Source organism: Agelaius phoeniceus, chromosome 7, assembly GCF_051311805.1.
Source record: "Agelaius phoeniceus isolate bAgePho1 chromosome 7, bAgePho1.hap1, whole genome shotgun sequence".
Lineage (NCBI taxonomy): Eukaryota > Metazoa > Chordata > Aves > Passeriformes > Icteridae > Agelaius > Agelaius phoeniceus.
Window position 1 is genome coordinate 17,815,709 of NC_135271.1, and position 15,811 is coordinate 17,831,519.

General features: G+C 40.8%; 1 protein-coding gene across 6 annotated transcripts in view; it reads right to left on the reverse strand.

Annotated features, from left to right (window-relative positions):
* The window catches only part of NCKAP1 (NCK associated protein 1), a 52,851-nt gene extending 38,976 nt beyond the window's left edge, over positions 1-13,875 (reverse strand). For 2 of the 6 annotated variants that reach the window (XM_054636529.2, XM_054636528.2), the window contains exons 1-3: positions 13,637-13,875; positions 3,064-3,081; positions 1,829-1,939 (exon numbers count right to left, since the gene is read on the reverse strand). In XM_054636529.2, coding sequence (XP_054492504.1) covers positions 1,829-1,939; positions 3,064-3,081; positions 13,637-13,744 — 237 coding nt within the window. In that variant the 5' untranslated portion in view covers positions 13,745-13,875. Of the gene's footprint in view, positions 1-1,828; positions 1,940-2,782; positions 2,919-3,063; positions 3,082-13,223; positions 13,411-13,636 lie in introns of those variants that run through there. The other 4 variants (XM_054636531.2, XM_054636530.2, XM_077181104.1 and 1 more) reach the window with 3 other exon arrangements.
* Positions 13,876-15,811: the final 1,936 nt, after the last annotated feature.

Sequence of the window (15,811 nt, forward strand, 5' to 3'; positions counted from 1 at the left end):
GAAAGCAAAGGTACACAGTGCTAGGCAGTGGCAACTGCTGCACTCCAACATACAAAACCCAAAATCCCTCCCTGAAAGGGTGTCCTGGATTTTCACTGCAAGGAAGAAACACAACTTATGATTTCTTAGCTATTTCCACTGCAGTAATCCTTTGTGATGTTTCTTTAATCAATGTGCCTCTGTTCCAATTAGCTTCTTGCCCTTTTAAATCTTTAAACCACCTTTCCTTTTTTTGGGGAGTTACAGCATTCTATGGGAACACCTGCAAATAACTAAATGAAATGCCATCAGCTCTGACTGCAGGACAGACACCCCAGCTGCCTATTGCTAGAGCTTAAAATCCTCCTTTAAAGAGTGCTCATCCATAAGGAGGGTAGGCTTTTGTCAACTGTGTTTAATAAACACAGGCCTGGCTGGCTCATAGTAAATAAACACACAGCAATGACAAAATATTGTGAGTGTGTCCTATTTTAGAAACTGTGATTGTCAAAATACAGCAAGTTTTCTTTGATCTCTTTCCATAAACTTCACAGCAACAAATCCTTAAACATCTATCATTACTTAAGCTCCAAATTGATAACCAACAACTGGAAGAAATTTAAAATATACATGCAGCTGCAGTAAGTAAATTCTATGCAGATTATCTTTTAATAGTTGATCTGCCACCCAAGCTTAGAGAATATGGAAGGATTTACCAAACATGGTTTAACAGATTTACTATTTTCACATTAATTTGATAAAGAATTTCTATATTTGTTACTAACACAAATTCAATACAATAAGAAATAAGCAATATTAAAGAGTGCAAAGCAAATGAACAAGTTTTAAAGTGAAAAAGCACATAGTTAATGAAATTGTTTCCTCCATAAGGTAAAGTTTTCTTCTGGTTTCTTTGGGTCTTTTCTCCATTGCTGTGACTGGAGACATTACACACAATGTAAAAGAAACTAATTATTCTCATTGCTATCACCCCTATCATTCTGCAGAAAACCTGAATGCTTAAAGCAAGCCTAAACCTCCCAAACACACAGGCAGCCACTTGCATGCAGGGAACATGCAAACCCAACACCTACCTCCACTTCCCACCTTTGGAAAGAAATATAAGCAGGTAAAACAAACATCTGAAGAGCCCTTGTGTTTCAAATTGAAACAGGGAAACAAGAGTACATCACCTGCCAAAATGCCTGCCTCTAGCCTAACAATTACCTAGAAAAAGGCTTCAAAACCAAATTCAGCAATACTGAGCCACTCAAAGGTAAAATATAATTTACTTCTGCAACCGATCTTACTATATGAGGAGGAAACAATTTTATTTCCATATTTTTGTACTTCACAATGTTTCTCCTTATGTACTAAAGCATTCTTTATTTGCACAGGGACTGACTCCATAGGCAAGGGTACCTGTAAAGTACAAACACTTCTTCCCACTTTGCAGACAGGTGTTTTTTTTACAGATCTGCTGGTTAGGACACATCTCAAAGTTATGCAACTTTCATCTTCTGCAATCAGTCTAGTCACCGATAAAATAAAGGCATGATTTTTCCCAAGGATTTCTTCCCATTGACAATTCTTTGAAATGGCATGGAAGAGAGCAGGCAAAAAGAAAACCAGAAAGAGTCCTATCCTAACAAAACCCAAGCAGAATTACAGTTTAATATTCTCTCCTTAAAGATAACTCCTTCTCAAGTATCCTGCCAGACATTTGAATCAACAACTATGTTCCAACTGCAATTGTCAGCATCAGATGCTTTATAAGAAAATGTAAACCTCCCAGATGGTGCTGAAAGGATAGTAAGAAAAATAGTTATAAAGCCATTTGGTTACTTACGTTGTTGTTGCGTGTTTCTACTGCTGGAAACTTCCTGACTATGAATTTGACAGCAGATTCCAGGTTTTTGTCAATAAGATAGGATGGTTTGGCTTTGGGGTCACCACATGCCTATAAAAAAATACAATACAAAATGAAGTAGAAACACAATCATCCATGTAAAGCTAAGTGATAGTTGCAAATCTGAAGACAAACTAGAAAGATTCCTCTTTTCGTTTGTTTGCTTTTAGTGAGCAGGTGATAAAATGAAAGGCAAAGTGCAGGGACTGTCACAGCTGAAATATGCAATGGGAAACAGTACAGAGATGCTCTTCTACTGAAAAAGATGCATGGAAGTATCAAAGCAGTTAGTGCAGAACAGCAGTGAGGGAAAAAACTCAGTCCTAAAAGAAGGAGAAAAAAAAATGTTTGCTTTTAACGCTATTCCTGGTTTGAGGTAGTGTTGTATTCATCTGGAGTTAACAAACTGTTAGAGAACTCGATCATGTCATCATCTGTGGAGGACAGTGCTGGGCACATGAAATGATTAAACTATCCTTTGTGAAACAAAACTAAACACCCCACCACCAACCTGCATTTAATTTTTTTCCCACTTGTAACTCTAAGACAATTTTCCATCCCACAATCAAACCACCAATATTTGCCTAACATAGTCTACTTCCTCAAACTGAAGTTTTACTCGTGTTCTTTATTCCTACAGCAGCATAGGCTGAGCTTTAAAAGCAGCAATCTGAAAGTTTCACTAAATTTTGATGCCAAGCCACAGCTAAGTGTTAGGTCTGTTCAATAACTTACGTAGACGGATCAGCACAGCTTCTCTGGACAGAGACCTGAGGAAGCACCTCCTGTTGCCAGCTACAGTGCATGCTGCCAGACACTGCTCTGCTACTCTGACTAGTGAGCCATGCCACACCATTTCATTGGGAGTAACACACTAAAAGCAGCGTTACTTACATGACAAAATATGCACTCAAACCGTGTTTCTCTCAAATATTCATTTCGTTTTGTTTTCCTCAGAGGGGTTTGCAAAGGAGTTGCACGTCTCATGCAAAACTAAATTACATGCTAGGCGTTTCTACACAACAGAGTGAACTCAAATGACAACTCATTTAAAAAACTTTTCCACATTGATTTCTATGACCGAGTTGTGGACTGTAGAGACAGAAGTCATGGAGTATGAGACCGATTCTGAAAGCGGGCAAGCGGGCAAAGGGAAGGTGAAAAGCTTTGCAAACCTTCCAAACTTGTCCTTGCTGGGAAAGCAGTGTAATAAAAAGAGAGAAAAATTACATATAAACAAATTACTCTTAAATTCTAAAGTATTACATTTATGTGAACTAATAGACTATTACCTACATCCAAGAGAACATTACAACCATCTGTTACTCTAGTCAGCACACTTTCTACTGGACGTTGATTATTCTAATACTCACAAACAACTTGACACTTATTAGAATTTAACGATTGTGCAAAGCACTGTGAATATACTGAGACATGTAACTACTAATAGTACTTCCAAACTAAGTTCAGGTGGAGAGGGAAAAAAGTTAACAAACATCACATGCAACTACAGGGGGGAGAAAGGAGAGAAACTCAGTGAAGTTTTACATACCTGAAAAAGAAACGGTAGCCAAGAAAAAAAAACAAACAAAAGAGTCATTATTGAAAGTTTCTAAAACACCTACCAGTAGTACATGACCATCATGATGTATACTCATGTACTATTCTGATATCAAAATGCTCATATTTGCTAAATGTCCCACAAAGGTACTAAACTTTGTTACAGCATCGTATCTATAATATAACAGGAATTGATAATGAAAATCAATTCAGCAACATCCACAATATGTTAGATATTAAATTGTTGCTTCCATCTCCTTAGAGCAGCAAACCACACATGTCAAAAAAGAGATGTTCTGTACACACCTTCAAGTCTATGCAATTCAAAAGTACAAACTATACTGTAAAAAGGCATTAAATATTCAACATAGGGCTTGAGATTTATGAAGTTTTAATTAACTCCGTGTCATGGGTGTCAGAACCTTAGTCAAATTATTTCAATTTGTTGTTCTTGCCACAAAACATGTAACTTGCTCTTCTAGAAGGATTACTAAGAAAACAAGTTAACTGACATATATTCATGCCCAGTGTACTCTTACTGCCTGGTTCAATTCCAGCATGGTTGCTGTTGTATAGGAGACAAGAAATCTACCACTGTTGACTTCATAAATTTTTCAGTCTGAATTCAAACACTCCTTCCACACACACTCCCTATTTTTGCTAGAAATAGATGTTTTCCTTCCTATAAATCAGCTCTTCAAAATGTTTACTAAAACTTATGTTCTACCCCAGCCCTTACACACACACTCAGAAGGAAAGAGAGATCTGAAAACATCCACATGCACATCCTCCTGTGCCTTTAGCAACTCAGCCCCCAGAAAAGACAAGTGTTCTCCTCAGTTTAACTGGCAATCCTCTCCATATCTGGGAATATGCTCCTTCTTTGCTTCTCCCCATCATTTGTCAGCTGGCATCATATTTGAAGCAACTCTAACTCTTCCTACTAATGAACTACACTAGATTGATTGATAAATAAGAAAATTCCTGCAAGATATTAGAAGCATCCCTCACACAGACCACAATTCCAGCTTCTAGAAAGCTGTACCAGCCTACCTAGACTGAATTGAAAGAGGACAATAAATATCACTGAATGAGTGGGTCAATGCTTTTCCTTCACTCCCCCATGTTCCACAGCAGCTCAGCTCCTTTCTAAGTTACTTACAGATCTAAGAACCAGCTGTTGTTGCATCAACAGATTTCATCCATGCAGTTACCTGCATTCAGCATCACAGGTAAAACAGTGTCCATAAGTTAAACCTCTCCCCAAATGGTGAAGAGACTTCAAACTCCCCATAGTTTACTCTATAAAGAAAAGAATTAATATGCAAACTCCAATCCTAGCACTTTTGCACAAGCATGAAAATGTGGTAAGACACAGAAACCGAATTTTGCTGTAAAAAGACCAAAGATATTGATGGCAGTAGCCTTAGAAAGTAGATAAGAAATGCAGCTTTTGCTTTTACAAAATCCTTTGGGAGTACTGCAACGGGTAGGAACACTGTGGTAGAACATACAAAGGCCATTTCCCAAATACAGCTCTCCAGTATTCACACAGAATTCCAAGCACCAGCCAAAACCAGAAGCCCTTTCTCAGGCTCAGACACCACTTTCCCCCCCTCCATGCAGGTTGCAATAACAATTCCTCAATTAGTTTCTTATTAGGAAAAACCCCACAACACAGAATTACTGCGATTTTGAGTATTGAAAAGAAATTCACCAATTAAAAATGTTCTTACTAGTGCAGCATTCACAGAACACGGTTCTGAAGCTATGAGATTCCAGCTGCTTCAACCCCAAAATATTATCCTCAAGGAATCTCCCAGCAGTCAACTCTGAATTCCTTTGTATATTACTGAACAGCTGATAAGCAGCTATGCTGAAAAAGATCATGCTAAGTTATGGTTAGAAACTAATCTACATAATTCTTAAAAAAAATTTAATGGATTCAGATGCTGATTTCTTCAAGTTACACAGCATTTCTTTCCACAGATCTTTAGAATGGCAGCCTGCTATGATAAGCTCTCAACTAAGTAAAGGCATTCTGTGCAACTACCAACAAGAACAATATGATTTCTGTAGCTAAGAACTTCACTATTTACAATACTTACTTGCTATCATCTGCACAGTTATTAAGCTTCAGAGACATCAGACTACCTGCACTGTTTGCACAAGTTCAGGCCATATGTTTTGAATTAAATCAGCATTGTCCTACCTATCCTACTGAGGTAAATAATTATATTATTATTACACAAAATTCAGATTCTCTTCCTCACTTGATGCTATTAGGTTCTTCTATACTAATTTCACTTGGAAAATTAAGAATACTACATATATCTATACTTTCTATGTTGTACTCATTCAGAAGCAGCCAACTACAAAAATCTGCTTAAGGCCTACATGTAAGACAAGTGGCCTCTAAATAGGAAAACAGAATCCAGTTCAACTGCCTTTGGCCAGAATACACCAACATTAATACACAGCAAAGAGACCTTTTGCCCCAATACTGTTACAATTCTCACTGCAAAAATCTAAATTTAACATTTTACTTCCTACTTGAGGGCAGAGGATGTTGAAGGAGAAGAAAAAAAATCAATCAACAAAATGACTCTATCATGCAGCTGAAGTGGCATGAATAAAAGGAAGTTTATGTTCAGGTACAATCACTGCCAGTAGTCAGTGCCCCAAACTTGCATTTAAAACCTCTGAACCTCACTCATGCCACTCATTCACATCAACCTGTTATGTTCCCTTGAATAAGAACACTGGGAACTATCACCTGAATTATATGGCTTAGAATGGTAAAAAAATAAAGCCTAAATTTTTACTGTATTATAGAAAGACCTATTATTTATTTTCTTTTGTTGTTGCTAAACCTAACTATTCTAAATTAGCAGCAGGGCTGTCTCCCAGTAAAAGAGAAACAGGGCCATTTGAATTAAAAATTTTGTATTTTCATCCCCCAAACCTCCTACACCAGCAGATTACCATAAACCATACTTGGCAGCAATTTAATGTATTTATTACTTCAAGAGATTTGCTGTTAGTGCAGAGTTGAGATAAAACACTGCTAAGCACAGTTCCACTTGACTGTGACAACATGCACTGAAATAATCTCAGTCAACAAATCACTTCACCTTTACATTTCATTTACAAATGAATCTGCACAACAAAACTGTGAATTTAACAAGGAAATGGAAGGAATTTCCATGACAGTAAAAACGATGCCATTCCCCAAGTTAGTAACTTGGATTATTAAACAGAAATTCAGGATGCCTCAGAGCCCAAACCAGGAAAAGCTCCTGTATGTCCCATTTACAGTTTACTATAGCATTTTCTTTTGAAAGGCCAGAAAGGCAGCACAGTAAAACTGTTCTTGTCTTGGAAGAGCTGCTGGCATTAAAGACTTCACTCTAAGTTTGCATGCCTGGTTTCCAGCTGTGCAGCCTGGAAACTAAATCTAACAGTAAAACTATACTAAATCTAACAGTAAAAGAAATGTTTTCACCATTAATTATATTTTTGTAGGATAAAACCTATTATTTACTCCTTGTTTCTGCCATGCATTTAAACAATTAATATTATGAACCCACAATCTCTAATTCTGAAAAAACTACTGAAAAGAGAGGGGAATAAACAATAAAGAGCTGCTTTGAATAGTGGCTCACACTACATTTGCTTTAATATCTCTGATTAAGCCCACCACAACTGCTTGTCTGTATTTTAGGTTGTGGAAGCCTAAGTTCATTACTAAACAGGCTGGTCCCAGATAAGCTTTGTGAATAAAGCCTTGTCCCTTGTAAAGTCTATCCAACAAGATACGAGAATTAGTTGGGAACACATTGAAAAATTATTATAGTTTAATACTTTTGATGGCTAAAATTTAACTGTCCTACAGCAGCATAGCTAGGGTGACTTTGTCCCAAGTAAATTACATTTCTTATGCTTGCAGTTACCTAGATGAAAGGTAAATCTGCATCTTGATACACATTATGCTAATTGTTTCCAGCAAGATACAGAAGCAGAAGAAAATCTCCATGTAACTACTTTATGAAGAGTCTCTAAAGGCCTTGGACATAGCCAAAAATATTATTATTAATATAAATAATATAATATAAAATTATTAGAAATTTAACAGCTGTTGCACTTTCTATTTACTAGGGTTCCAAATCTGAAATATAATGTGCCTTCCTATCAATTCAAAATTACAATTAAAGGTGTTACAGTCAGCCCAGGGTTTCCTAGATCTAAGCAAGACACCTTCCCTGTGTATACTCATTATTTGGTGTGTGTTGAACCCCAAGTACACACCTTACTTTAAATCTTAGTGGATCACTACTCAGAAACTCAATTAAGTAAAATATAAATTCATGTGAAATCAGAAGAAAAGGCTAGAAAGGACTGCAAGAAATTGCCTACCTACCTCTCCTGTTCCAAGGCAGGATCAACTGTATCTGTGCTGCTCCTGGGATATGTCTGCCAAATCTTGACTTACAAGTCTCAAATAGGCTACATTCAAAAACATTCTCACAAGCTTTTCAAATATTCAGTTCAGTTTTCCAATATTTAACTCAATCCATCAGTTCTTGATCTCTGGTGGTCATACTGGATGGAACAAACTATTCCCCATCTCTTTACTGCAGCCCTAATTTTTTACAAATTTGCATTACTTACAAGCTGACTTGAAAAAACATTCCCTTTTTTTAACAGGTGCAATTTTCTGCACCACTTGTCCTTATTATTTTGCCCTGAACTTTCTCCATTTTGTCCACATCTTCCTTGAAAAGAGTGGTCAATCAGATATGTTTTCAATGAATCTCAATGAAGGAAATGTAGAGGAAAAAAATTACTTACTTTTCCTTCAGATTATCTTGCTCACATTTACATGAACTCACGTCATCCCTGATTTTTTTGCAGCACAACTTCCCTGGCTCTTGTTTGCCCTGGGATGTCCCTAACTTTTCCCAGCTATTTTCTCCAGAACTTGGTACCTCATTACTTCTCATTTTGTCCTTTAAATTCCACTAACCAAATATACCTTACAATCATACTTGCTCAGCCACCTCCAAGCCTGTTAGACCATACCTACAATTTCTAAGCTCAAGCTGAATTCCAATTTGATTCTGTAGCTTGTCCCAGTTTCCTACATATAAATTTATTGAGCACACTGTAGGCATCATCTAGGTTGTTGAATCAAAGAGTGACTGGAAGCAGAGGTAACACACACCCCATAAGACCCTTGCTGACCCCCATCTGACAATGAGATCTTCACAATCATTCCCTAATCTGGTGATCCATCTGCTTTCATCATCACAGCTTCATCCAGACTGCACTTCCTTAGATTGTTCATGAGAACAATCAGATGAGGTCACATCAGCAGCCTTGCAAAAGTCAACATGTAAATTATCTTCTAAACTGTCCATACTAGAGTGACCCATCACCTTGGGAATGAATGAAATATATTGGGTTTGTGTCTGTACAGTGCTAAATTCACATTGTCTTCTTGTGTTTGTAGCACCTCTTTAAAGCCTTGGTTCTATTAATCAAATATGGGGCAGGTGAAATGCAAAGGATAAAAAAAAGTAAGAAGTTTCGCTGCCACAAAACTTTTCCTCAATGTAGTTTATAAAATAACATATTAATAAAAATAAGCAAGGCAATGGGAAAGGCCTGTCTATTCTGAACCTCAAATGGGAACTGTTATTACTTTTTAGGTCTACCTCCTCTACACACAACTTTAAAAATCTCTTGCAACTAGAACTGGATTTGGTTTTGTGTTAACACAAAATGAACAGCGATTGCAGGGGGCAAGGTAACTTGTATTTGTAAGCCAAGAAACAAGATAATTCTGGGCAGCTGCTCTTGATGCAAAAGGGAAAATCCACTCTTTATATTTTTGGGACATTTTTATTTTATTACAAAGTCTTTCTGTTTCTTTACAAATTTAATTGCTTTTCTGAGTGAAAAATAATAGTATTATATGGTATCACCAGTTAAGTGTTTGCTTCCTGAGCAAAGGAATTTTTTTTTTTTAATTGCCAGCACTGAGAGTTTGTTTGGGGCTTACTCCTCTGCTTATCAATAAGACAGTATTATAAGCCATTCCTCCAAGATCACAGACACAAACATATACTGCCATTTTCACCTTTAAAGAACTGCTGACATCTGTGGAAGCAATACTGCCCCACCCTGGGCCACTTCCCAGTGACCTGAAGACATGACCTGACATTATCTGTTCAACACCAACCTTACCATTCACAACTAAATTATTGGTGAGCTTTTCCTCTCAGCTCAAAGGTCTGCACTCCAGCACAGAGCTCTGTGTCCAAAGGGTGATCTAATCCTACACCATTCTAAACTTCAGGGCTCTGCAGATTGGAAACTTCCCCGTGGTCTTCCTAAAATCATCTATAATCTCTTCCACTGTTTCCTGCAGAACTGCTCTAGTGCCTGAGCAAAACTGTACACTTTATCCACTGGTTCTACTAATAAAACAATTAACTAGCTTTTACAACTTTTAAATTCGAGTAGTAACATCCTCAAAATAGGTAAAAATCCAGTATTTCCACTACTATATCTTTAAAGAAAGTATAAAGTCAGCTAAAGCCTCTACAAACAGTTAAGTCCCTCATCTATGACTTCAGTTTGATGATGCAGTTCACATCTAAGAGTTGGTTTAAGATCCTCATTTTTCAGATACTATGTAATCAAGTTGGGAAACTCTAAGGAATTTGTTTTGTTAATAACATTTAAAAAACATCTTGTGAACAAATGTAAAACCTATACTGTGAAGGACAACAGAACACTGCTAGCAAAGCAATTCATGCTAAATAACAGACTCATGTTTGATTAACATATACTCTTAAATAATTCAAAATCTTAACTTCCTGGCAGTTCTGTTGACTGTAGTACTACTTATACACTCACCAAAAATCACGCCCCCTTGACTTGCTGTCCATAAATCTCTACTTCAGGTATTTCAAGATCAAATCTCTTACTGTAAACACATCCTGGTATCCAAGGGTTTTATAAACAAACAAAAGACAGGCCCACAAAAAAGATTATTCTCTGCTGCCACCAGTTTCAAACAAAACAGTCCACAGTAATGGCAGCATTTGCACAAAGCTTACCAACACAAGACTGGAAGGTAATAATGAAATCCAAGCTTCACCTGAGCCAGGATGGCATGAAAAAACCCTGCTGTCTTTGATTTACACAGGTGTAGCTGTAGGCAAGTAATGACCAAAGTTACAGGGTAGACAGTAACCTAGATAACTGTGGATAAATTGTTAAAAAACAGAAGGAACAAACCAAGAGAGAAACCACAAGGGAAAGAGTTCCAAGTTCATTACTAATACTGGTCCCAATGCAGCAAGCAAAGAGCCATCCTTCAAAATAACAACAGCAACAAAAAATCCACCTCCTTACAGGGTGCAAATCTAAATTCTGTCTCACCATCTACTATTACCTTAGTAACTTCACTTTTCCTAATTTCCATGTCACTTTCAGAGGCAAAAAACCATACAGTCAGATAGTCTGTTTTAAAAACAACAAACTTTTAACTGTTTCAAAAGACAACAGTGGCACAGAAGGTCAGTAAACAGGAAACCATGAACAATTATCAGCTATAAGCACAACAGCAACAAAACTGAACTTTGTATAGGAAGATGAGACAAAAAATCATTGTTAGTAACAGCTTTTAACAACTTCTGTGATTCTTTGGGAAGTAAAATTTTCCTGCTTTGTTTCTAACAGTTGAAAAAATTCTTAATCCTTGAAAATCTGTACTGTCCAGACAGCATCTCCAGCAATCTCTACTGCTGCTGCACACATTTCAATCTCTCACTTCCTCTTATTAAAAAAAGTCTAAACCATTTCCTTTAACCGCAAACCCACATATTGTGTGGTTTTCAGTTTCAATATCATCTTCAACAGAACTATGACAGAATCTTAAACAGCAGTTTTGGAATTGACAGCTTAAAGAGAGGAAAAAAAATAAATAAACAAAACCAAAGTGTTCCAAGCAGTCAGCGATGCTGCAGCTGGGCTGAAGAGAGACTCACAATAAAACACAATAACCAATCCCAAGACTTCTGGGCTCACCCTCTGAGCTGGCCAGTTCCCCCTGTCAAGCAGTACTAACTGCAGCTGAAGAAAATTACTATTTGAATTCACAAATCACTACATGAATACACAAGAGTTGTGCCTGAGACATCTCCATATTTGCAAAACTACACAATAATCAAGCCACTTGGTGATGCCTGCTCTCCCTCTGTATGCAAGAGCTAGCAATTTTGGACTCAGCTCTTTGCATTTGCAGGAAAAAGCAGTGTCACCCCCAGTGCTGATGCTCCCCTACAGAGAGCCTGTCCATCTGCATCACTTCCTAAACAGGAGATCGGCAGAGCTACCACCATATGGGCCAACAGGACTCTGCCATCCACACATGCCAAGCAGAAACATGTCTGTAGGCACTGGAGTGTTGAACAGGGGTCAATGTCCCTGTATCAGAACACTGGGAATGAAAACAGAGCCCAGGCTCACAGTGGCTAAGGCAGAGCTACCAAGGCGAGGTTTCATTTCTCCAGTCTTGTTTCCTGCCCTGCAAAGCAGGGCTGTGTCCAGGAGAAATTCCCCTTGCTCATTTTTCACCTGGGATATTTATCTCAAAGCTCAACAAGCACACACACAAACAACTTCCTCATTTTGATGGTTTTCCCCGTAAATTGTGGATTTCTGTTTGTAAGAAGTGTAATTATATTTAACTGAAGGGATTTTCCAATGTACAAAACTACAGACTAAAAGGAACCTTTCAGAAAGACAGGAATTTACAATCATCTAGTCAGAATGCCTTATTTATGTCAGTGAGGAAGATTTTTAGAAACACTCAAGTGCACATCAAATAGAGAAATAGCTTTGGATGAATGCTGACTTTTAAATACTTCAATCACTTGGTTTGTTGCAGTTTTTTTCCCTGAAAAAACACCTTAATTAAAATCAACATTGCACTTCATAGTCCTTACTTCTGGTAGTTCTTACTTCTTCCCATATGAGAAAAAAAACTTGGACAAAACACATCCTTTACTCAGATCAGTCAGGCAGGGTCACTCCTGACAGAAACCTGGGTGCAGAAGTCAGAGGACCAAGTAAGCACCAAGAATTCTCAAACTCCCTTTGCCACTGCAGCTGCACCTAGCACGGGAACAGCACTGAAATTTTGATGTGCTGAACCCACAAAGATGTACTCACTGCTCAAAGGTATTAACTAGCATTTTCCTTGAAATAAGAAAAACTTCTTAAATAATTGTGTTCAAGGCAAAGCAATAAAATCCTGACTAGTATTCATTACTGGAAGCGGGTTGAGGGGCCAGACACTTTCAGACGGTCTAACACTCATGAGGAAAATGAAGCTGGGAAGGATACAAGCACCCAGCAGGGGTCGGAACTAGATATCTTCAAGGTCCCCTTCCAACCCAAATAATTTTATGATTCTGCGGCCATGAACTACATTCCTTCCTACAGCAAAGCACAACGATTACCTCCAGAAGAGAAATTAACCGAGCACCGAAGAAATTAACCGAGAAATTAACCAAAGGCGTGACCCATCCTTCTCCCAACACCCAGACCCGGAGTTTCCTTCCCGGCCCAGCCACCTCACCTAGGCCAACACCGACCCACACCCCGGGGCAGCCGGGGAGCTGCCCCAAGCACCCGCTCCATCTCACGCCGAGAGCTGCTAAGCAACCGCGCGCCTCGGACTTAGCGAAATTAAACTTACTAATTTTACCCCGAGCCCCTTTTTGCCTTCGGTAGCGACAGGTTTTGGCGTGGGAAAAGCCCCGCGGCGCTGCCCACTCGCGGCTCGTGTGAGTCACGCACGGCAGCGGGGCGGCAGCGGCTCCGGGGGCTGCGCCGGGCCCAGGCCCCGCTCCTGCGGCCGCCGCCGGGATCGGCCCGGCCTCCTCCATTCCTCCATCCTTCTCTCCCGGTATCGATGTGGCGGCCGCACCAAAGCCCCGGGCCCCCCTTCCCGGGCCGGGCGGCTCCCGCCCAGCCTCCCGGGCCCCGCCGCTAGGCCGCGGCGCAGCCGGCACAGCCGCAAGCCCAGCGGAGCGCCGGCCCGAGCGGCGCTGAGGATCGCGCCGGGGCGGCTCCCCGTCCACCCCCCCTCACGGCCGGGGCCCCCCGCACCTTCTTGATGTTGTAGAGCCGGGTGAGCATGCCGACGCCGCGGTCGTTGAGGATGGTGAGCTTCTCCGCCAGCTTCTGCTGGCTGGGCTGCAGAACGGACCGCGACATCCTGGCGCTCCGGTGCCCGCACCGCCGCTCTGAGCCCCGCGGCCGCCGGCCTGGCCCGGCGCGGCGCTCCCTGTCCGCCCGGCCCGGCGCTCGGTGCCTCCGCGGGGCGTGGGCACGGGTCACGTGGGGCGGCGCTCGGGCGCCCCCGGCGGGCGGGCGGCGGCAGCGCAGAGCTCTGCCCGGTCCGAGGGTCCCTGAGGGTCCCTGAGGGGCCTCGGGCATAGCCCCGAGGTGGGCGGCGGAACGGTGAAGAATGCCCGTTTTTCTGACAGGTTTACACCTTAAATAAATTACGCCTTAAATAAAAATCAAATTATGGGTGACCCATCCATGGAGGTGTTGGCTGAATGGAGCTTTGAGCAAGCTGGTCTAGTAGAAGCTGTCCCTGTCCCTGGCAGGGAGTTGGAACAAAATGGTCTTTATAGCCCCTTCCAAACCAAACCATTCTGTGAGGCTATGAAAGCCCCATTTTTTTACTTCATCAACTTCACTTTTTTACTTAATCGATTCCATTTTTTTTTACTTAAACAACGCAAGTCCTGCATGTTGGCCTCAATAAATCCCTGCAGCTCCAGAGACTGAGAGCAGAGTGGCTGGAAATCAGTTTAATGGAAAACGGCTGGTGAACAGCAGCTGAACCTGTGCCATGTGGTGAACCTGAACCAGCCCAGGTGAATGAGGAGGCCAGTGGCACCTGGCCCGTGTCAGAAATGGCGTGACCAGCAGGGCCAGGGAAGCTGACATCCCTCTGTACTTGGTACTGGTGAGGCCACCAGTGCTGTGGCCAGTTCTGAGCCCCTCAGCTCAGGAGAGATATTGAGAGGCTGAAACTTGGCCAGGGAAGCTGGTGAAGCTTGTTGCTCGTGTTCCTACGAGGAGCAGCTCAGGGAGCTGGAGTTGTTTACTCTGGAGAAGAAGAGACTCCAGTGGGATCTGAACACCCTCTAGAACTCCCTGACAAAAGGGTGGGAGCCAGTCCTTCTGCCATGCCAGTGAGAGGATGAGAGGAAATGGCCTTCAGCTACGACAGGGGATAGTCAGATTAGACATCAGAAAACTTTTTTCACTCTTTGGGTGGTCAGTCATTGCAATAGGTTGCTTAGGGGAGGGTGGTGGAGTCACCACACCTGGTGGTGATTAAGAGGCATCTCAATCTGGCACTGGATGATGTGGTTTAGGGGTTACAGTGGCAGTGCTGGACTGGATCACATTAAAGGTCTATTCCAACCTTAATGATTCTATGATTTATTTTTTTTTACTTAACCAACTGAAATTAAGAACTGGGGCCCAGCAAAACACCACACAGAGTAATACTGACACACTGTCACTGCTGGTCCCCCTTGTTTTCTGAGGGTGCTTCCACCAGAGCATCATACCCCCCTGGGAAGGGGGAAGAACCTCGGGATACCTGTGGAGGTGCTGCCTGCAGCCCCTCTGCCCCGCTCACAGGGCTGACACCATCCCCTCCTAAGCTGTTGTTCCAGACCAATGTACAGCCAATCCTGAGAAACACCATATCACCAGCTAGATGAGTCACATCACTGCTGGGGCTTTTTTCACTTGAAGCACAGGAATTAAAAGGACATATTTTTAAGGAATGGTGAGATTTCTGTACTGTGAATGCCAACAACAGACCTCCAGGAGATCATCCCTTGTTGTGATATCTTAGGGAGATGATTTCAGTGCTGAGAGGCCAGCACAACCAGCTGGGATGCAGGGATCCCCAGACTAGGGAATGAGAGACTGGTTTAAGAATTAACCTTCTAATCTAATTTTTTTTTATAGTGGCACCACCATCTGTGCCTTTTTTTGCATATAAATACTTGTATTTAATTTTCAGTTCACATTTTTGCATTAGAAATCGGAATTAGACTGTCTTTTAGAGATTTTAAACTAATCTATTTTAGAAAGCATAGAAATGAATCTGAGAAGCCTGAATGTAGTTAAATTGTTTCTGACTAACCTCTCTACTTTAGCAATTACAAGACAATTTATGATTCAGAATAAAACTAGGAAGCAAGAACCTAAAGTTCCAATCTGAAGTCTGCTATTGATTCATCCATTGGC